Genomic DNA, 23076 nt, shown 5'->3' with positions numbered 1-23076 from the left:
TTATTTACTACGACATAAATTGCTCATTATCCACATGTCCTTTGCGTCTCTGTGTTTTTCACGGTTTTTATTTGACATTATCTTTCTTTACGGAGTTGTTGTTGCTGTTCATTTTGCTACTCTTTCTTTTTCCCTCCCCTTCCTTATATTTATCGCCGTTGTTGGCAATCACCCACTCTCTTCACATTGGCCGGTGTTTCCACCGAGTCTTGAGATGTTGCAATAAATATAATATAAACTAAAGCCGTACCAGAGATAGGCGTGTCGCGCATCATCGAAGCGAACTGAAGGGAATCACCACCACCCTGGAGGAGGTCAGAAAACTCCTTTCCGCTCTTGATTTCCGGAAGTCGGCTGTGTACCATGACATCCCGACGAAATTGCTTGAGATCACTGGAGAGGAAATATTGTGCTCCCTCGCAACGCTTTTCAATGAGTCCTTCTCGCGAGGCGAGCAGCAACAGGACTGGGGCGACGCCACTATCAGTCCTCTACACAAGAAAGCCTCTTGTGCAGAGATAACCAATTTACGGCCAAACTCGCTCCTGAGCGTTGTCAGCAAGGTTCAGGAGAGAATTGTTCACCAACGCCCACATTGAGCCCCACCTACCGGCCGACTCATCTGGTTTTCGATCTGAAATACAGCTCTCCCGCCTTGTGCATTAGATTTCCGCCAGCCGAGATGCCCGTCACATAGTGTCAGCATGCGTCTTTGACTTATCAAAGGCCTTTGACGGAGTTTGGCATGCTGGCCTCCTGGCCAAACTCAAGCACCTTGGTGTCCATGGCATTGCCCATAGCTGGCTCACAAGCTACCTGACTCGCCGCCGACAACGCGTCAAGGTTGGCTCCGCCTTTTCATCATGGAAATCCATTCCAGCTGGAGTATCCAAGGCTCTGTCTGGGGCACCTTCCTATCCTGGTGTACACGATCGACCTACCCCCAGCATGTACAAACTCGCACTCCAAATGCACCCAGTTTGCCGATGACACGGCATTCATCGCGACGCATTACACGAGGAATTTATCCGCTGCATTCCTCCAACGTGCAGGACACGCAGCAGGACGATGGTTGAAGGATTGGCATCTCCTCGTCAACACCACTTAAACCGTCGTCCTTTCCATTCAAAACCAACACATCACGCTCCAATCGACTCTGCTGCAGGAGGTCCAATAACATAGGCACCTTGGCGTTACACTCCAAGACGATATGCGATGGACCCAACACATCATATAAATTACCAACAAAGCCAATAAAACTACTACACCAACTCCACAAGACACGTGGCACAATGAACGCTTCCAGCCTATTATTTATATACACGACCTACATCCGACCCGTTCTCGAATATGGCAGCCTTGGTGTTTGTACTCAGTGCGCAGCATGTGGGTATGTGACACTTTGTGATGTCAAACCTGCATGGACACGATCCATACAGTTCTCCATTCTACAAGAGACTGCGCTTGTATCAGAGATAATTATGTTATTTCTCAATAAGGATTCTGCTATATCTGGTTTCTACAGCAGAAAGGGTGGTTGGCAATGGGAAGCCAACTCTGAACTTCATTAGCCGCCATCAACATGGACAGCTTCAAAATCGACACAGCATCTACTGAGACGTTTTCGTTCGCTACACGGATGACACTGTAACTGCTGAGAAAATACCAGAGGAAACTGAATCCTTATTGTTAAAGGTTAACATTAAACGCCCAACAATCAACTTCACACTTCCGTAATCGTACGAAGATCGTGTCTTGTACATGTAGCTGTAGTTTCGTGTCGTGTTCTACTCCCTGGTCATATCTATCAAAGCACTCAGAAAGAAAAGAGAAAGCCAGAGACGTTCAGGATGCGTGAATCTCCAATAGCCAAAATAATAGACAATAAACAACAAATTCTTAGTTTGAAAAGACACATGCCACCTATCGTGACGGTAGGTACCTCCTCCCGTACCTTCTATAACCTTATCCAAGTTGGCCTGCATGCACTCTCGTACTCACCTTTTGTCTCCGCTCCGTTGGCCTGGGTAGCAAGTAAATCGGCTCTTGTTTGGAATTATTTACCAGACGACCTGAAGTCCTGCACTACTATCTCAGATTTCCGCGTCAAATTGGCTATTTGGGTTGATTTGCTTTCAAGCAATGTGCATAATCAGTAAATTGATGTTGCTGTTTTATTTTGTTGTTTTTTTGGTTTCCCGTTCTCGGGACCTTCTATTCGATACTCTTTGTAGTTGTACTTCTGTACTGTTGAGCTATCCGAATTCAAATGAAAACAAAAAAAGAAAAGAAAAAGCTAGCTACTTCCGCGCCCATAATTGCCATAGCTACCCAGGCCATTTATCTTGCCGTTCACACTTGATCTCTACCTCTTGTCTCTCTCTTCCATAATTTTGTCGTTTCGTTCGTCTTTGTCTCAGTCTCTTCGTCTCCCCAATAAAATGTTGTTCGACCTAACCTGTTCCCGTTGTCCGTTGTAATGTCTTGAGAAGATGTCGTCGTCTTTTTCGTACTCAACAGTTATGTAAAGAGGTCAACGCGGGCTCGCAGCTCATGCGATAACATTAGGGACCTTTAGCACCACGTTGTTCACTACGTAAGCCTGACGTAGGCCCTTGTCCGGGTTCGGGGTCACGTCGCGACGTCGGATGTACGTTCATCAGGCAACGTTTTCGACGTAGAAAAGGCCTTTTGTACGTTGTGGCAGGACCTAGGAATTTGCCTTTGCACCAAGAGGGCAAGAGTTCAAATAACGTCGATGTGTTTATGTTGTAGCAAGAGTTCATTTTAGTTATGAACTCTTGGTTGTAGTTTTTGTTTTGTAACCCACGAGGTACGATCGATTGAGAGGCACTAGGCGTAATTTTATTCTTTGCTATCTTTGTTTTGTGTTTCCGGTATCCTCTTCTCCGAGCAAAATTTGTTTCGGTATGGCTGCGGAGGACACGCAGACTAAGGCTGTGTGCCAGAAATTTCGTTTTGGAACCAAGGAGGACATCAATCTGTTGAAAGAAGCAGTGGCAGCGTCGAGCGAAAAGCCCTTCTCTCGTGGCTCGCCTGCCTGGAACACTGTACTCCTGAATTTGACAACCAACTACGACGCCAAATGGAAACCGGTAGTTTCGTCCATCACGCATGTCATGTACAGCTCCAAATCTCGAGCATCCTGAAATCTGGCAGCCATCAACAATCATCGACTGCCCAGAAACGCTGTGTTTGCAACTTACTAGGTAAACTGCATAAGGTGCTCTACACGCGCTCTCTCTCTTTCTCGTTCTCTCTCCTTGAAGGAAATCAACTAATTTTCGAAGTACATGTATATGTACAGTAGTTTACTAAAAAAGTCTTTTCTTCAAGTCTTTCCTTCCACATTTCCCGCGAGGAACTTTGAAATCACGCGCGCCATTCTGCTCTGTTCCTGTGGCAACGACGTCGATCCATAATCACGTCTCGCTAAAGGCTAGCCAAGTATGCAAAACACGTATCGCGCACCCCGATCGACGTGATCAAGTACGTCAAAAGGCCTACGTTGTAACGTGGTGCTAAAGGTCCCTATTGATCGACACTGACGGATGGTACTGTTGTTCTACAACTTACTGGCTATCAGCTCTAGCGCATCTTGGATACGCACCCCAACAGCCTGCCAGCTTGGAAGGTTCTAAGGTACATCTATTATGATAACATAGGAGGGGAAGGTGTTGTTAGTGGATACTATAGCGTAACTTGTAGTTCCTTGGTCCCTTTTTCTATTCCATCAATTTATTCTTGGCTCTGAATCCGAGTCAATCCTAACACTACCGGTACCACAGTGCATGCATGCCTCTCCATGCATCCGCTAATTTCTATTACACTGGACAGCTTCGCAGTTTTAGCCCAAATCACAACTTCTCTTAACCTGAAATCCTTACCCTATCTAAGATGATTTGCTACATTTGTCACCTTTTTTTTCTTCCTGACACACCAACACCTATTTCCAGTCCGCACTTATCTCCTTTTGATCGGTTATCCTGGCCTCTTTGTAGTTGTACATTGTACTGTTGAGCCAGTGAAGTAAAATAAATTCAATGCAATACAATACAGTACAGTCTGATCATTTCCTTTTTCTCACCTGCATCGACCCGCAACACTTACCCTGCCAACTCCTCGCGGCACCACTGACTGTTAGATATGTCCACCTTCACAGTTTCACCTTTTCTCAGCACCATCAACTGCCTATTTCCTCAAGCCACTACAAAGAATTCTGCATATTCACTGCAACTAGTGTTCAGAACCTCTTGATTCTGGTTATATTCCGACTTCGGTCCGTAGTCTCTGCCATGGACAATAGCAGTGCAGGCAGGAATAGCCATCCTTCCTTTGATCAACCCAGTCAGAGTGATGGAGCAGCAAGCAGCTACACTCACAACGCTTCGGTTCAACAGGACCAATCACACAGCTCAGAAACAGGACGACAACGTCTCCAGCCACATCATATTCCAAGTTTACCTGGAATGCCACAAAGTCGTCATGAGCTCAGGGAGCCACTACCACAAAGCACCTTACTTGGTCAGCTACCGTCACTGAAAGAACCTGATAACTCAGCGACACCATTTCCCTTCCGCCCACTCCTTGAGCCCAACCTACCCAACAGCTTGGGTGATGCAACAATCTCGCCGTCATCGTCACAAGTCTCTACCGGCACGGGATGCATTGCAAATACAGGATTACCTCATGATGTGTTTGCCTCTTCGAGTGGAAGTAATGTGTTGCTATCACCATCACCAGCAAGAGACCCGCAACGAGAACAACAACATCTCCATACGCCGCAACTCCGGAGCTCACCGGAAATGCTACCAAATCAACACGACCTCAACGAGCCACTACCACAGAGTAACTTACTTGGACTGCAGCTGTCGACTAAAGAACCTGCAAAATCTGCCAAAGCCAAACTAGTCTGCCCGGAATGCAAAAGGAGTTGCTCATATCCGTCGGACCTGAAAAGACACATGAGAGTGCACACCGGTGAAAAGCCATATCGTTGCACAGATTGTGGACAAGCCTTCTCGCGGAAGAGTGATCTAACTGTACACATCCGAAAACACGCTGGGGAGAAGCCATAATATCATTGCGACAGATGCAAAAAACGTTTTTCTGACCCATCAGTACTAACCGTCCACAAGAGAACACACACAGGTGAGAAACCGTATAAGTGTACAATCCCGGGCTGTGAACAGGCATTCTCACAGTCCTCCAGCCGCAACCTGCATGTGCTTCGCCACAAGGCGAATGTCAAGAAGCAAACCCAACCTGCCAGTGGATGCAACTAAACAGGCACTGCTCTATTGGACCAGCATCTCCAGTTGAAACACGACAATGTCGGTAGGAGCACCAAATCAGAAGATAACAGCGCCAGGAAATGATGTTATAGGGTGTACGTTTTTGGAAACATGATTTCTGTGTTGGCGTGCAATGTGTGGAATTTGAGCAATAGAATGATCTGACAAGTGTGTGTGTGTGTGTACAAGTAGTATCCTGGACTAAACTGCATTTGCTGCTGCACCCATCCTAACACCCTCCGCTATCAACACCCTCACGTCTTTGATATATATATTATTGCAAAACAGTATATGTACAGGGTACTATATTGGTTTTTGGAATGTTCGATTTAATTCTCCCTGTCTCCTGCCTCGCGTTTAGTTTTTAGTCGCATTCTTGGTTTGCCGAGTTTTGCTACAATGTTACCTTGTTGGTTTGTGGCTTTTCTCTTTTGCTGTGTTTCCTGTTGCTACATGTTGCTGTTGTGTATGTGGAACGTTTTGGTCGTTTATTCCATGTACTCGTTTTGGATTTGTGAATTCAAAAAGGTAAACAAACAAAGAAACAGGGAAAAGTTTGATGCTCCCTACATGGGAGCTCGCGGTTTTCCTGCGGACTTGAATTCTCACTACAAACAAACAACATCAAAATTTATTTGTGGAATGTCGTCAAAGGGGGCAGGTGTTGTAGAACGATGTATTTCCTATCTAAACAGTCGACGAGGAGACAATAGTCGTAAAATGGCAATAAATAAGATAAATTGTGCACTCATAACAACAGCAAAAATGAAGAAAGTCAAGTTCCATAACGTTTTCTTGTGACTGTCATCAGTGGAACGCCGTCACATAAAAATGTAATAACTAAAACACACACTTATATACATGTAGCTAATATGGTTTCAGGTAGAAATACAGCAGCTAACAAGTACAAAAAGCGAAGTTTGCACCCTTGCAATGTGTGAATATAGTGTATGTGAGAAAGGTAGTGGCAGATGAATGTGATACTGTGTGAATGAATGTAATGGTGCGTGTGTATTACTTGAAGAGTGTGAGTGATACAACGTTTTCTTTCTGTTTACATAGCACAGGGTCACGAGTACGAATATACACAGCTTCCAACACCTGCAATTGCTTGAAGAAACGTGCGCAACGAATAACACTAAACCAGGAATCGTCAAACACCTTACGACATTCTGGACTGGACACCAAATGCTTGTACACTGCAGACTTCCTCTTGTCAACATCAAACTCCTCCTCATCACTACTCTCATCCTCCACCTCCATTCCAATGCCGCCGTCCATCCCATCGCACTCGTATTCGTCGTCATCAGTCTCCATCTCCTCGCGACACCGCTTCCCTCTCCTTGATTCGTTCTGTGCCGTGCCTGTGCTTCCTCCTGCGTCTCCTTGCCTTGTGTTCTCCACTTGTCTCAGTCGTGCCTCTGCTAGTCTCTTGCTTCTCCTCGGTTCTGCTCTGTTTTCAAGTTGTTCCCCTTCCGCTCTTACCGTTGTAGCAACATGGTTTGTCGAGGAGCGACCGTCCGGCGGCCTCCCTTGCCGTGGTCCGGTTTCCGAGGGGGGAACCAGATTAGTCTGCTCGTTCTCCATGGAAGTAGTCGGTGCTTCTGTTTCCGAATTGTGAGCCGTGCTAGGTGTAGAAATAGGCAGCGGATGTTTTCGTGGTCTCCCACGCTTCGGCCTGCTTAACCTGGCAGCCTGGGACAACAATGATAATGGGACGTGCTGCTTGATGCGTTCGGACAAGTGTTGAAGCGTCCTGCCAACATACCGACTACCACATTGTCGGCATTCAAATTGATAAATGAGATGGCTCAAATGGTGGGTTGGCAGGACGTCCTTCAACACTGTGAACGAACGCACCGTTGTAAAGACAGTAACTACATTCACTGCATAGTATGTCTTTTGCACGATCGATTTCACTGCACGACTGACTTTTGTTGATTCAGAGCCTTTCCAAGGCAGGCATAAGAACACCCGACACGGTGTTGGCCCGATTTTGTGTTCCTTCCGCGGCTCTTTGCTCGTGAGCAGTTTTGCTAAGAGTGATGATGGATATCCATTTTTCAGGAAAACTGAGCGCAGGAAATCGAGTTCAGGTTGTAATTTACTGTCAGAGCAAATGCGTCTTGCCCTATCCACCAAGTTCCGGACTAAATTGATCTTGTACTGGGCCGAGCAATATGAGTCATACATTATATATTGTCCTGTAAACGTAGGCTTACGATAAACCGATGTGACAACACCATCACACGTCCTTTCGACTAAGACATCCAAAAACGACAATTTTCTGGATTCTTCGTGTTCACATGTGAAGCGCAGCGCAGGATGGACATCATTCAATTCAGTTAGAAAGGCTTCACTGTCACGTCTTGATTCGAAATAGCTACATGTATATAAGTGTGTGTTTTAGTTATTACATTTTTATGTGTGTGTTTTAGTTATTACATTTTTATGTGACGGCGTTCCACTGATGACAGTCACAAGAAAACGTTATGGAACTTGACTTTCTTCATTTTTGCTGTTGTTATGAGTGCACAATTTATCTTATTTATTGCCATATTTCCTATCTCTATGATTATATTTCTCAAACTGCCAGCAATGGTCTAACACTGAGGAAGACAACATATCCAGTCGCCACATATTTCAAGGTTACTTGCCATACCACCAAGACGACAAGTACAAGTGGCGAGCACAAAGTTGCGAAAGTTCGTGCAAAATTTATCACTTCATGATGTAGAGCAAAGGTTTGCACGCATTCTCGTTTTTTAAGAACCTCTCTAATCTAACCCAGCGTCATGTCGAGAGTAATACCTCAACTCTTCAGGTAGAAAACAGCACAGATTGGCAGATAACCATGCCCGTGAGTGCTGACATACCCTAAAACAGGAGATGCGTTCAGCGATAACTATGGCAAGAAGCAAGCGAACGACACCTCGAAGAGTTTGTTTATCATGATGGCTACCCCCCCCCCCCCCCCTCCCCAAATGACAAGCTACACAATGCTGCATGCACAAACGCATTGCACACGTGAATCTCTATTCTACTTTCAATCACAGCCTTTCAATTTTCGCCTAGATTACCACTTCTCACCCGCCTTCAGCTGATGGCAGACTAATACAGCACACCATCACACTGACTCACATATCCTATCGAGCATGACTTGCCACATTCGCAACGTCTATCTTCCACGCACACCGACACCTTTGGTTAGACTACACACCTACAGTGCATTTCAAAACTATAGACGCGTAGGGTTTTGCTGGAACGTTTTGAGAATAGTTTTCGGAATATTGCTCAGGATCGCTCCACAATTACTCTCATATAGTTTCTAAAGGATTGGATAACAGACGCCCAATTTCTCTCGGAACGTCTACTTCGATACTTGATGACCCAGGGTGTAATTTGTAAAGGTCAATTCGCATATGTACGCAACAAGTCTGTAACGGACCAACTTATCTTGCTAACCCAATCAATGGCTGTAAATATTGATAGTGGCACTAATTTTGACCTGATATCTCTAGATTTCAGGAAAGCTTTCGACCGGGTCGACCACTCTGTACTCCTAAAGAAATTCGGTAAGATTGCTACAGCTTCATCAGTAAAATGGCTGAAGAGCTTCTTAGGGGATCGACAAATTGAAGTGAAGGTACATAGCACTAAATCGAAGAAGCGGAGCATCAACTGCGGAGTGCCTCAAGGTTCCCACCTTTCACCACTCCTATTCCTACTCTATATAAATGACCTGCCCAACGCTATGCAACATTGCACGCAATATCTATTTGCAGATGATGTCACCCTCCTACTGGCTTACAAACCTGAAGACACCCTCGCCAGTAGAGCGAACATGCAGTCTGATCTCGATGCATGTCAAACATGGGGCAAGAACAATGGAGGTGAATTCTCAGCAAGCAAGACATCCGTGCTGTGCCATAGAGCTATCAATGATACACCACCTGCAGGAATCCAATACCAAATGTACAATGAGCCATTAACGGTGGTTTCTGAACTGCAACATCTTGGCATCACCTTGACCGACAACCTGGATTTCCGCAAACATGTCGCCTCAATAACTTCGAAGTTCAGATATCGAGTGCACCTACTGTCAATTATGTCCCAGCAACTTACGCCTTCGGCAATGATCATACTGTACAAAGGGTTTGTAAGACCTGTGATCGAATATACCTGTACGGTGTGGTCGTTTGGATCTAATAAGAAACCCATGACCACTCTTGATCAATTACAGGCAAGGTTTGCTAGAGCTCTACTGAAAAAGAAAAAAATTGCATTTGATTACACTTCTTCCAAATCTGTCTTAAATTCTAAATGCTCCCTAGAGTCACTAGCCTATCGTCGTCAAATCATCAGTCTCACTACTTTTCACAGATATGTTTTCCATCATCGTGATTACCTTGCTGATTTCCATTTCAAGATTACGAATAGTGAGCGACGACCAAATAAAATCATTCTTCCCAAATTTAAATCATTGTCTAAGTCTCTCTTCATGTTCCGAACTGCTATTCTATGGAACTGTTTACCCCCCAGTCTAACATCGGAAGCCTCGCTCTATAAGTTCAAAGCTGCCCTCAGGAAATTTACAGCTGACTATGCTTATGCAATCAACGGAATTCCGCCACCTTGCAGTTGATTTTCCCCATTTCTCTCCTCATCAATCCCTACTTCTCTTTGTACATACATCTACATCTACTGTTCTTTCAATCAAATGAACCCCTCGATAGGCACATTGCCTTTGGGTCATTTCATAATAATAATAAATAACATCGTATCTCATCACCATCAACTGCCTATTAACTCGTACCACCACCCAGATTCATGCCTATTCACTGCAACCGTTGTTCAGAACCTCTCCATTTTGTTTCTGTGCCGACTTGTGAGTTTTAGTCTTTGCCATGGACAATACCAACGCAAGCAGGATGAGCCAGTTTACCTTTGATCACTTCAGTCAGAGTGGTGTAGCGTCAAACCCCTACGCTCACGACGCTTTGGTTCCACAAGACCAATCACGCAGCGCATCAACACCATTCTCCTACCTACAAAATTTGGCGGCACCAAATCTTCAGATTCAGGATCACCAGCACTATGGCAACTTGTTTGATGGAGTAATTTTTCCCTCCTTGCCAGAAGTCTCTACGGGCATGGGCTCCAATGTGAACACACGACTCGTACATCATGATGCGTTTGCGCCTTTGGGTGATAGTAAGTTGATGGCAGCACCAGCGCCAGCAATGGCCTTACAGCCAAGACGACTGCATCTCCAGCCGCCAAATAATCCCGGCTTACTTGACTTGCTACAAGGTCCACATGACCTCAGCCAGTCACTACCACAGAGTAACGTATTCGGAAAGCAGTCGTCAATGAAAGAACCTGAAACCCCAGCGACAATATTGTCCTTCCACCAAGGTCAGACGGCACCGAACCTTCCGCATAGCCTAATGCCGGATAACCAGCATAATTTCAACAGCTTGAGTGATGCAGCACTCTTTCCGTTCCCGCCACAAGTTTCTAAAGGCGTCAGCTCATTTGGAAATATAGGATTCCCTCATGATGTGTTTGCGCCTACTGGTGATATGAATGCGATGGTCGTGTCAAGGCAAGGACGACAATATATTCCAAGTTTACCGGAAATGCCACCAAGTGGTCGTCACGACCTCAGTGAGCCACTTCCACAGAGCACCTTACTCGGGCAGCAGCCGTCAATGAAAGAACCTGATTACTCAGCGACACCATTCTCCTTATACGCAGGTCCGGCGGAACCACTCATTCAGCCTAACCTACTCAACAGCTTGAGTGATGCAGCAATCTTTCCCTACCTGCCAAAGGTCTCTACCGCTATGCGCTCCGATGTAAATACAGGATTAAATCAGGATGTGTTTGCGAAATCGCGTGGTAGTGATGTGTTGCTATCACCATCACTAGCAAGAGGCCTACAACAGCAACAACCACAACAACAACATCACAAGCCACCACATATTCCCAGGCTGCAGGTAATGCCACCGCATCACCATGATCTCAGCGAGCCACTACCACCGAGTAACGTACTTGGACAGCAGCCGTCGACTAATGAACCTGAAAAAATTGCCAAAGCCAAACGAGTCTGCCCGGAATGCAAAAGGAGTTTCTCGTATCCGTCGCAGCTCAAAATACACATGACAGTGCACACTGGCAAGAAGCCATATCGTTGCACAGAGTGTGGACAAGACTTCTCGCAGAAGCGTTATCTAACTGTGCACATCCGAAAACACACCGGGAAGAAGCCACATCATTGTGACAGATGCAACTCACGTTTTTATGACCAATCAGCACTATGCAAACACACGAGAACGCATACAGGCGAGAAACCATACAAGTGCACTATGCCTTCGTGATCTCGGCACCTATGCCCGCGACAGAAAACAATGGAGTAACATCTGCTCAGCCATTTAGTCTAGTACTGCTCTTCTTAAATTTGACCTTATTACAAGACTTCTTTTCTTTTTCATTTCGTTCTCCCACTCTCACACACACATGCTCGCGGTTAATTCTGCCGTCGTGAGTCCCATTCGGGACGGATACGAGAATAATAATAATAATAATAATAATGCCGGGCTGTGAACAGGCATTCTCACAATCCGGCCATCGCAACCGCCATGTGCGTAGCCACAAGGCGAATATTGAGAAGCAAACCAAACCTGCCAGTGGATGCAACTAACAGACAGTGCACTATTGCTCCCGCATCACCAGTTCAAAAACAACAATGTCGGCAGGAGCAGCAAATAAGAAGATACCAGCGACAGAAGTTTCAGTTTACGTGAGATTAATTCCAATTTTGGGCAGGGGCATGCTTTTCACACCGGGGCGCACTGTGCCGAATATGAGCAATAGAAGAATCTGACATGTGTGCGTGTGTGTGTGTGTGCCTTCAGTACTACTATTAATTTTGGGTATGTACGTTTCATACACTCAACTCCCAAAATATGGTGCCACACCCAGACCGCCATACATGCACGTGTATTCGTACTTGCCTAAAAATGCGTTTGCCGGTGCAGACATCCCTCCACCCTCCGCGATCAAAAACCCTCACTTCTTTGATTTATTTGATACAAAATAGCATAGAGTTTTGGCTTGTTTTGGTACAATGTCAGCTGGCTCGTTTGTGGTTTTTCTCTTTTGCTGTGGTTCCTTTTGCTACATGTGACTGTTGTCCATGTGGATTGTGGTGTTCGTTTGTTCCGTGTCCTGATTTTTTAGAATGTTATCAAGGGGGCAGGTGATGTAGAACGATGTGTTGTTTTTCTGCATGATGACATTCACCAAACTGTCTATTGCCTCGCATAGATGCGTTATATGAGCATTCGTGATTTTTGAGTCTTCAGTTTTGTCTTTTTCAGTCTTTTTGTTCCTTCCAGTGGAGTTATTGTCCCTGGTTTCCCGTCATGTCCTTTGTTCAAATACGTTAATGCAAACAAACGAGTGCTTGTCTCCTGTGTCCTGCGCCCCTGGGTACGAATGGCCGTGATACCGTTACAATATGTATCGGTACTCTACGAAGTACTGCATGTCGAAACAGCAATGGGGATGCAGCAGTGCGAATATCAGACGGATTTCTATTGTATCTGTCTTCAGCCAAATAAGAAAGATAAAACAGACCGTAGCGTGAATGAAAAATGCAGGGTAGAACTAAGCTATATGGAGAGTGAATGCAATCTCGACATTGTAAGGTATTAGGTACTGAAGAGCGGTGTACAAAGAGGTCGCAAAAAAGGACACCATCGACATTGGTAGCGGTTCCAAATCTCCCGATCAGCCACAAGATCTCCCGATTTTTTGATGTTTTTGAAACCTCTCCCGATCTCCCGCCTAACAACAAAAACCTCCGTTTTCTTTGCTACCAATTTTTCGTCAACTTCATAAACCTCAAACAAAGACACCAGCATAGGGTAAATATCAAGAAAAAACACGCACACATGCACTAGAAGCAGCTCTGGTGCTGCCATCAAATTACTATCACCCGGAGGCGCCAACACATCTTGTTGTACGAGTTCTGTATTTACAATCGAGTCAATGCCGGTAGAGACTTGTGGCAAGGACGGAAAGGGTGGTGTGTCATGCAGGCTGCTAGTATAGCCCGGGTGATTCCGCACCAAATAGTTAGGCTGAAGGATTGGTGCTAGGCCCCAGCGGATATTGCTAACATTATACCTAGCATATTTAGCACATTCTGGAAACTAGCATTACGCTAGCACCGTACGTTTTGCAGAAAACTAACTAAGGCCACCCCGTTTTGTTTCTATGTTTCGCGTCACCTTATTCGATGAAATCAATGAGGGAGGGCGAAAAAAATAAAAAAGCCATCCGAAAAAAAAACACAGTGTACGTGCATTGCATGCATTTGTGTACAGTGAAGCGACGCGGCACTGTTCATGTACATGTACATGAATACAAGGTCATGAGTGTATGTATCCCCTATGCCATGCAAGTAAGTTGTGGTCCAAACACAGGCGCTAGGTTGCATGATGATTGTGTGACTTGCGGCCCAGCTTATTACACACATGTACATGTCCATGTGTGTGAGCCGAGTACAATCATGCGATAATTAGAACAAATATATAAATTTTGATGCCAAAATCCAAAATCAAAATCCGTTGATCCCCGAGCTGCAGAGAGTGCTCAGAAGATCGTGGCTGCTGTGCGTCGCCAAACGGCCGTGAACCTATGGAGGAGCACCATGTCAGTGATCGAGTGGTTCAAGGAGATACCCCACAAACAGCGCCACACGTTCCTATGCTTTGACGTGGTAGAATTCTACCCGTCAATTGATGAGCAGCTCCTCCGTCAGGCCTTATCGTTCGCGGAGCAATTCATCACGATCGAGCCGCGTGAAATGGACATCATCTTTCACGCCCGGAAATCGCTCTTATTCCACGATGGCCGCCCCTGGATGAAGGACAAGGGCGACATGTTTGACGTACCAATGGGAAGTTACGATGGCGCCGAGACGTGCGAACTTGTGGGAGCCTTTCTTCTCAACCAGCTCTCAAGCCTCGTCGGTAGATCCGCTATCGGCCTCTACGGAGACGATGGACTGGCCGCCCTCAAGGACACCAGCCCACAGGCTGCAGACCGCCTCAGAAAAAAGCTGACGGAAATATTCAAGCGCTTCGACCTAAAAATTACCATCGAAGCGAACTTGAAGGTGGTGGATTTCCTGGATGTCACCATGAACCTGGACACCGGGAAATTTCAACCCTTCTGAAAGCCCAATGACAACCCGCTCTACGTCAGCAAGCCGTCCAACCACCCACCTGGCATCACCAACAACATCCCTGCTGCTGTCAACAAGCGCCTTTCCGCTATATCGAGCGACGGGGAGGCATTCAACCATGCAGCCCCCGTGTACCAGACCGCATTAAAGGCCAGTGGATACACCGAAGTGCTGAGCTTTCAGCCCGAGGCACATGAGCACAGGGGCAGGAAGAACCGCAGCCGGAAGGTCATATGGTTCAACCCTCCCTACTCCAAAAACGTTAGCACAAACGTCGCTGGTAGGTTCCTGAGCCTTGTCTCCAGGCACTTCCCGAAAACATCCAAGCTCGGGAAGATTTTTAACCGTAACACTCTGAAAGTGAGCTACAGTTGTATGCCAAATATGGGAGCGGTCATCAGCAGCCACAACAAGAGCAACCTGCGAGAGCCAGAACAAACCAAGGCATGCAACTGCAGAATTAAGGAATCCTGCCCGCTGCGTGGAGAGTGGCAGACGAAGGAGATTGTGTATGAGGCCGCTGCAGAATCTACCAGCAAGATTTACATCGACCTATCAGAGACACCTTTCAAAGCCCGTCACGCCAACCACCTGACCTCCATGCGTCATGAAAAATACAAAAACAGCACTGAGCTCGCAAAACACGCCTGCCCGTCACCAAACGACTCCCTACTTGTAGTGATCTCACTGGGCCACTGCCCGCCACCCTCCTGGCACCCCCCACACATCTGCTGTACACTGCCTCCCCATGGCCTCTTTCCGCGCTTTCATGCTCACACCTGCCTGTTGCCCGCCACCCTCCTGGCACTTCCACTGTCGCGCCTTGGCCCGCGCCAGCTTTCTCCCCATACCTCACACCAGATTTAGCGCTAAATTTGTTTATGCTTGTGGCCCTATGTGTTTACAAGCATACTGTTGGGTAGACCAGAGTATCAGTTGTCTGATGATTGCCTAGCGGCATGAAACTCAGAGTTACAACCAACCTGAACGTCCTCCGCTGAGTCTGCTATGTAAATTTTGATGCCAACGTAATAGTTACGTATAACAATCATGTTCGGGGTTTTTTCTACCAGCTACCACGCCTTTGCCTGCTGAGTAATAATAATTCTGTGGATCTTGTATATTCAGAATTCAAGCATTATCAGTGCTTTTTTGGAGCAGAATGCGAGTATATTGAAAAGCAGAATCCATCAAATTCTCCAGCATTATCCGCCGGGGCCTAATTGGTGCATTCAGTCGTACTTCGGAGGTAGGAGAATGGTGTCCGTGCACAGTGTGATTGGTCTTCGGTTGAACCCAGGGAGTCGTAAAATACCGGGAGGCGACACGAGATGCACAACCGCGTCGGATGATTGACTCAGCTCGGGCACGAGTGCTGAGGGAAAAATATAGAATCCCCATGAGGTCAAAGCGGCGCAGGTCATGCACAAAGGACGCGTTCGCTGTTTGGTCCCAAAAATCAAAAAAATAATCCTGCTCCCAAGGAATCGTCCGAGTGTCAGCAGTTGATTTGGTGATTCTAAGTTTGTGCCTTGGCGGGGTAAAGGATGATGGAGCTTGACAGAGATGCCTGCCAAAGTGATGAGTCCACCGTGGAAGATGTAGATGACGCCACGTATCCACTTGGTGACCTGAGTTGTGGAGATCTTCAGCTGTGGACTACTGGTGAGATTCTCTCGTCTGCATTTTTTGGTCTCGTCTTGTCCTTGTGAACACGAATGTATATGTTGGACTCAGTAGAGCGTCCAGCCCCTATATGATGTCCAACCCCTATATAGAGTCACTTGGTCCAAAATCCACTGTACAGAGTCCAAATTTGGAATCAACTGTGAGCTCAAAGTTTCGATGGACATCACTCCCTGTATAGAGTCCAGCCAATTGGCTTCACCCCTATTATAGAGTCCATTGGTCCAAAATCAACTGTACGGAGTCCAAACTTTGAAATCAACTATAAAGAGTCTTTATGTGGACGACACCCCCTGTATAAAGTCCAGCCAATTACGCATCCCCTATCGAGTTCGAAAATAGACATAGGATCTGCTGTAAGCAGTGAATATTAACCAGAAAACGACCTCTCCCTTTAATCCTTTACATCATTCACTTCTCAAGATAAAAAAAGTATGTATTGAGGCGCCACTGCAGCCACTTCATTACATGAAAAACCCTACAAACACCATCCCCAAATCAAGTGGTCTCTTCGCAGACGCTGCAAATTACAATATCTCAATCATGTAGTGTTGCCAAATTATTGTGCACGCACACACACATGCACACACCCACACAACGCCAAGAAAATACCTAGAAAAAAAAACAAGAATCGAAAGAGAATAATGGAGAGCCCAGGATTAATTATTTGTTTTCAAATTATTGTGCGCGCGCGCGCGCACACACACACACACACACACACACACACACACACACACACACACACACACACACACACACACACACACACACACACACACACACACACACACAAACTTATACAACGCCAAGAAAACACCAAAAAAAGAGTAGAGACACAATACACACCCAACTCCAACAGCCATGCAAACGTCCACCCATTTACATGTAAAGTCAAGAGGGATAACAAATAATTATACGAAACGAATGCATACGGGGACGGGTACACGAACGTTTACATACACGTAGTAGTGTAAGAGAGTAACATAGTGCAGTGGTCAGCATAATACTAGCACATGCTGAGACTGCAATAGCAAGCTTCACCATTGCTCATGGCCATGCAAATGTTCAGCAGCACTCAGTTCCGCAAGCTTCTGAAGATCAGCACACCTGCAACAAATAGATAGCACAAGGATACGCTTATTACCGTAATGATGCATGGGAGCACACAACTACCAAGTTCTCAACAAATGTGATGCTCAATGAAAATCAATCCACTCAAAGACCTGTGAACAGGTGACGGTGGGGACAATAATCTATTAGTAATACGAGGAACAAGATCGTTTGTGCCCACTCAAGACGCACAGACACACCAACATACATGTAGTGTACACAGTGTTTCACTTCACTGCAACTAAATTCAAATGAGATGATTTGAACAATCTGTACAGCGTTGCTGTCAGTCAGTCTTCCCCAAGATGGAAATGCAATGATTTGTTGTCACGAGGCAGTTTCACTGACACAATGTCATGTTCGTGACATCAAAACGGTTTCTTCAGGGAATACGAGTATTACGTCAGGCGAAATTACTGGTCAGTCGGCGTCACGCATTTTTCACAAAAATTTGCGTTTCACCTGCGGGGAGAGTATGCGTGTACTCGAGTCTCATCCTGAGCACGTTTTTTTCTCCGTTTTTTCAGCTCCAGTATAGCTGTATTTTTCATTGCAAAGCCGTCCTCGATTGTTGTGTTCGTTGTTCAAACGAACTGGACATTCAATCATGAAGGCAGAGGACATAGGAGCCTGATTCGAGTTTCTCGTGCCATAGGACGGCCACACACAGACACTTTGGGATTTTCTGAATATAAAATACCGTACGCACGATGCTGAGATCAATTTGTGCGATATCAAATTGTTTGTGATCTACCACATCGAGCAGAACGGGATCCAAACACAAGCTTACCGACGGTTAGGCTGCCGACCTGACTGGAAAAATGATCCCTGGCTTCACCAGACGCCAGAAGTCGGACACCATGTCCCTTGCCGCGACGTCCATCTCCAAAAAGAACTCCATCTTCGTCGTGAAAAGGCTTGAAATACTCAATATTCAACCGAGATTCGCGGTCTCACCCTTTCTCAGATCGAATCATTTTTTGTTGTAGCAGTTGCAGGGCAGTTCCCCGCCACCACTTCAACAGAAGATGGCTCCAAACCATGCCTGGAACAAGCCATATCGAGGTTGCAAGCCACCCATCTCAGCACTTTTTTTGAAGAAATTCAAAATTTCAATGGTGGAAGATATACTATGGAGAGAATTTCAAAAAGTATGTTTCGCGGAGCGATCGCTCAACCTACGTCATTCAAACTTTGCAGGATGGTTCAGACATACATGCTAGGCATGGAACCACAGAAGATGATATCATAGCTGACACACAGAGTCACACACACAGCAGATTCGTGTGCACAGATACCAAATTAGTGGACGTCGTCATCTTCTTCCCGCTGATCTCAAATGTACTATGACGTGCTATTTCGCCTGACGAGCTTGAGAAGCTTTTTCTTGTCATTGGCATACAAGCAATCCTCCTAGTCCTACTACTACTAGTACACTGGCACTGCGTTTGTGGATCCCATTGTATTTGACATCATACTACAGGAACAGTGTCGTGGATTTCACATAATTATCACAGGGATAAAAATACATTTCTCATGAAATAAAATAATAATTGATGATAGCTAGACGATCATATACGATTGATGCAAAGTCCTTGCAGTCCTTGAGGACTATTACGAAGTGGTTGATTACTTTTAGGGCATTCATTCAAGCAACATCAAACAAACGCGATACGCTCCTTGAAAATGGAAAAAAAAATCAAGCATAACGACAGAACAGCAGACCAATCGAAACGAGTAAAAGCTTCCTTACCTCAGTCATCGTCCTGCCATGTAGTTGGACAGCCTTTTGACACGGTGGTACAGGCAGCTCTTGTCCAGTCAAACAGGGGTATCCTTGTGGGGTCGAACGAAAGAGAGTGTCAGTGTACCTGACTCGTCAGATTGCAACTGTGCTGAACTTTTCTCTTTCTCCGCTTTCTGCTTTCATCCCTCGCTCTGATGAAACCGTTCAAACGTCTTACTGGCAGCAATGGCCAGCCAAACAGGGGATCCTTGTGGCGTCGAACGAAAGAGAGCGTCAGTGTACCTGTCTCGTCAGATTTGAACTGTGCTGAACTTTTCTCGTTCTGCAATTTCTGCTTTCATCCCGCGCACTGATGAAACGTCTTCAGAGAACCACAAGACGCTTTCCAGATTTGATTTTGAACGTCTCCTTATCCTCCTTGGTTACCTCGAGACAGATTACTGTCAGCAACTGCACAGCAGAATTGGCAGCCATGGCTGAAGTGAAGAAAGGAATGCGCTGCCACGAGGCAAGCAAAACTGAAAATGTTTTTGTTCTCTTTCGGGCACAACACACAGGACGGCGTGACTGGATAAACTGGACTCCTGGACTGTGAATAGGGGACTTGTAGAAAGTGTACTCCTTATAGGGGATTGCGCGGCAGGATGAAGCTGATCAAAACTGAGGGGACTCCTGGACTCTGTATAGTGGATTTTGGACCAATGGACTCTATACAGGGTGCTGGACATCATATAGTGCATGGACTCTATACTGAGTCCTACATATAATCTGTAGCATACTATTACTAAGCGCCCCAAACTCACCCAAAAAATGGGAGTCTGCCCACGGTGCATTGTCTGTTCACTATGACATGTGACAGTGTTGACACTGTGACAGGATATTATTTTATTCATGTCCTGAAAATTACGTGTGTACCTAGTATGTAGATTGTTGACATTATATGTAAACCTCCGCCCTCAACCCTTGCTTTGCCTATCCATGTAAGAGTGGCAGTGCCACCATGGTGTACAGGTCTATGGAAGGTGAAATAATCCATGGAATTTGCGAACTGCTGACAATGAGACAGGCGAGTGTTACTGAGGCGATGGAGTCATTCCTGCATGTTATCAGGACACGGTTACACAAGGCATCAGGTTTTGGAAATCTGCTACGCCAGGAAGTGTGCCAGCTGAAGGCATGCAATGGTGCTGGCATTTCGCAAGCATGGCAACAAGATTAGTGCTCTCCAGCATCTCAACAGCTTTTCCCAAAGTGAAGCTCTGTATAAGACACAATATGACACAGCTAAAAACAACTGAAGCAGTGACATGTGAATGTTGCACGAGCATGCGTGTGTGTGTGTGTATGTGTGTGTGTGTGTATATGTGTGCGGCTGTGCCAAAGCCTAGGCTAGAGTGTTCATTCAGTCGATGCGCCAAGCCAGCTGAGTGGGTCTTTTTATTTTTTTCGCGCGAAAGTTTATGTGGAGAACTGTGTTGGTAAAGATGAAGATGTCAGTCAATGAAATTTGCTTATTTCTTGTGTCTAACCAACCCTGTACGGATCGAACTGACGATTCCCGAGTGCGACAAATGTCCTGAAGTCTGCTCCTATTAGCTAGGTATCTAGAAATTTCAACTTGAGTGTCAAGTGAAGACTTTGCCAGTTGCAGACGAGGGAATTCTCGCTTCACGATTTTCCTGGTGTGTGGAGATACGTCGGAATGCCGACCCACCACACCCGACATGATGCTTCGGCCGGAATGCAGGTTGGTGCAGATAATTGCCTAATAATATATGTCTAAGCGTGTATACCTTTCCTTTCGTTGCATGCTTGGTTAATCCGACGGCACGAAATTATAGACATTTCGAAATTAACTTGAATATTATTTGGTCGTTGTATGTCTTAGTATTCCCTGTCAGTTTGTGCCTTTTTGTCGCGCTCGCCGACTGTATATGATCTAGCGACATTGGTACATGGTGGACAGTTAGTCATAACTCGTAACATTTTGTCCTTATTCTTTTTATCCATGATTACATTGGCTCACCATCCGAGTTTATTTATATATTTTTGATAGGGCAATATGTAATGTACACACACACACACACACACACACACACACACACACACACACACACACACACACACACACACACACACACACACACATACACATACACATACACACACCACCCACACACACCACCACACACACAGTGACACACACACCACACGCACACACCATCCAATTACGACAAAATCAAGGCAATGCCGGCGAAGCTCTATAATTTTCTTGTGCCACGTGCTAGGAGCATAATGGCATTGCCCGATAATAGCACTTGGTGTAAATGGGTTCCCATGTTCACACACACATACACACACACACCACACACACACACGCACACACCATCACATTACGACAAAATCAAGGCAATGCTGGCGAAGCTCTATAATTTTCTTGTGCCGCGTGCTAGGAGCATAATGGCATTGTCCGATAATAGCACTTGGTGTAAATGGGTTCCCATATTTGTGAAGTACATGTATTATTCGGTTGCTGGCTATCAATTGTGCTGTGAGCATGGCAGAGTGAGGTCTTCCAGCTTTGTTGGTGTTTGCTCTATCTTGTGTTTACCAGGTTTACGCTCTGCAGAAAGGAGAGTATGTATATATGTAGTGCCTTCTCAGCATTACATTACATCCATTGCGTAGCAGCAATGTGCCATCCTTCCGCGACTTAGGTGGAATGACGTGCAAGTGGTGCTCCAGGGTCAACTTCAATTTGCCGAGCACGTATGCCGCTGGCTTGGGGTCAGCAGCTGGGTGCAAAGTCTCTGTATACAAATCGTGCACTGTCGTCAACAATATGGCATCCTTGTCCAGCAATTCCCGTCCTGTAGCGGCAATGACTATAATATTCGGGAAATCACTCTCGGCACCTTCCGTGCTGTACTGAGAGATGATGCTTCGCAATTGGTGGTCTGTGCTTGGTGCATTGTCGGCAGGGAGCATGTCAATTTGCTTTTGGTAGCAGCGTCTACAAAATCGACTCTCGTCTGAAATCCTGACATGGTGCATGCTACGCAACACATGCTCTGCAAGCTGAAAGTTTGGTGACTTCCACCTGTGTTCTGGTGTGAGTCTCGACTTACACCAAGCACATGTTGCATGGCCCACACACTGCTGGTAATGGGTTGGGCACAGAAGCGGTTCGCACTGTTCTTTCAGACTGTGCACGCGCAGTTTGTCTGCAGGACAGTGTACGGATGCCGCTCCGCTGCAATCATGTACACTGCATGTGCTTTGGCTGACTGGTGGCTTATTTTCTTTCGCTGCTGTGCATACTTGGCGTCGTAGTGCTTTGACGCACTTGCAATAAATGCATTGGCCTGACGTGATGGATGTGCATGTGTGTAGCTTTTGGCAATTTTGCCAATCTGACAGCATTGAGTCATGTGTAAATCGCTTGTCAGATGGCACTTTGGAGCAAATGCTTCATTCTGGGCCACATGGTCGTCAAGTATGTATGCTTGTGCTAGTTGTGGCATTGCTGGGTCTTCCTGCCGCTGACATCTGTGCACACATGCATGGAAAATATACGTAAAAACACTAGTTAGAAATCACGTCACCAGAGGCATGCCCTTTTTTCGGCCAGAACATAACTTCCGCTCCAATGTCACAAAGACTTACTCTTTCGATTCGTCCAGCATAGAAGCAGCGAAATGCCTGGTTAATTCGGTGGCACGAAATTATAGGTCGGGCGACGAAATTTCGACGAAAAAAGGAAAAGAGACAAACCGACGTGTAGCGACACCAAACTACAGAATTTCGTCGTTCTTGAAGAACTCATAACAGAAAAAGGTGAAAGGCGACTACTGAATCCTCGAGTGTGACGAATAACTCCGAGAAAGCGTGAGACTGGCCAGCACGTACATACATGAAAACGATCGTATGTTGAGAATGCCTTGAGAAAAGTGCCCAAA

At 45.9% G+C, this 23076-nt stretch overlaps 1 protein-coding gene and 2 long non-coding RNA genes across 3 annotated transcripts; 2 read left to right on the top strand and 1 right to left on the bottom strand.

Annotated features, from left to right (window-relative positions):
* The first annotated feature begins 4257 nt into the window (after positions 1-4257).
* On the top strand, positions 4258-11698 carry LOC135806736 (zinc finger protein 236-like). The gene is made up of 2 exons (XM_065320961.1): positions 4258-5097; positions 10215-11698. The coding sequence occupies exons 1-2, from the start codon at positions 4317-4319 to the stop codon at positions 11696-11698; spliced, it is 2265 nt and encodes a 754-aa protein (XP_065177033.1). The 5' UTR covers positions 4258-4316.
* A 5251-nt stretch (positions 11699-16949) lies between these two features.
* On the bottom strand, positions 16950-19711 carry LOC135830996 (uncharacterized). The gene is made up of 2 exons (XR_010556140.1): positions 19124-19711; positions 16950-17367 (listed from the first exon to the last, which is right to left on the bottom strand). It is a non-coding gene; the product is annotated as an uncharacterized LOC135830996 (long non-coding RNA).
* Positions 19712-20566: 855 nt separating this feature from the next.
* Positions 20567-22491, top strand: LOC135830995 (uncharacterized). The gene is made up of 2 exons (XR_010556139.1): positions 20567-20864; positions 21747-22491. It is a non-coding gene; the product is annotated as an uncharacterized LOC135830995 (long non-coding RNA).
* The last annotated feature ends 585 nt before the right edge of the window (positions 22492-23076 follow it).

Source organism: Sycon ciliatum, chromosome 1 (assembly GCF_964019385.1).
Source record: "Sycon ciliatum chromosome 1, ocSycCili1.1, whole genome shotgun sequence".
Classification (NCBI taxonomy): Eukaryota; Metazoa; Porifera; class Calcarea; order Leucosolenida; family Sycettidae; genus Sycon; species Sycon ciliatum.
Note: the sequence above shows the minus strand (reverse complement) of the source record. Positions and strands in the feature narration are given on the sequence as shown.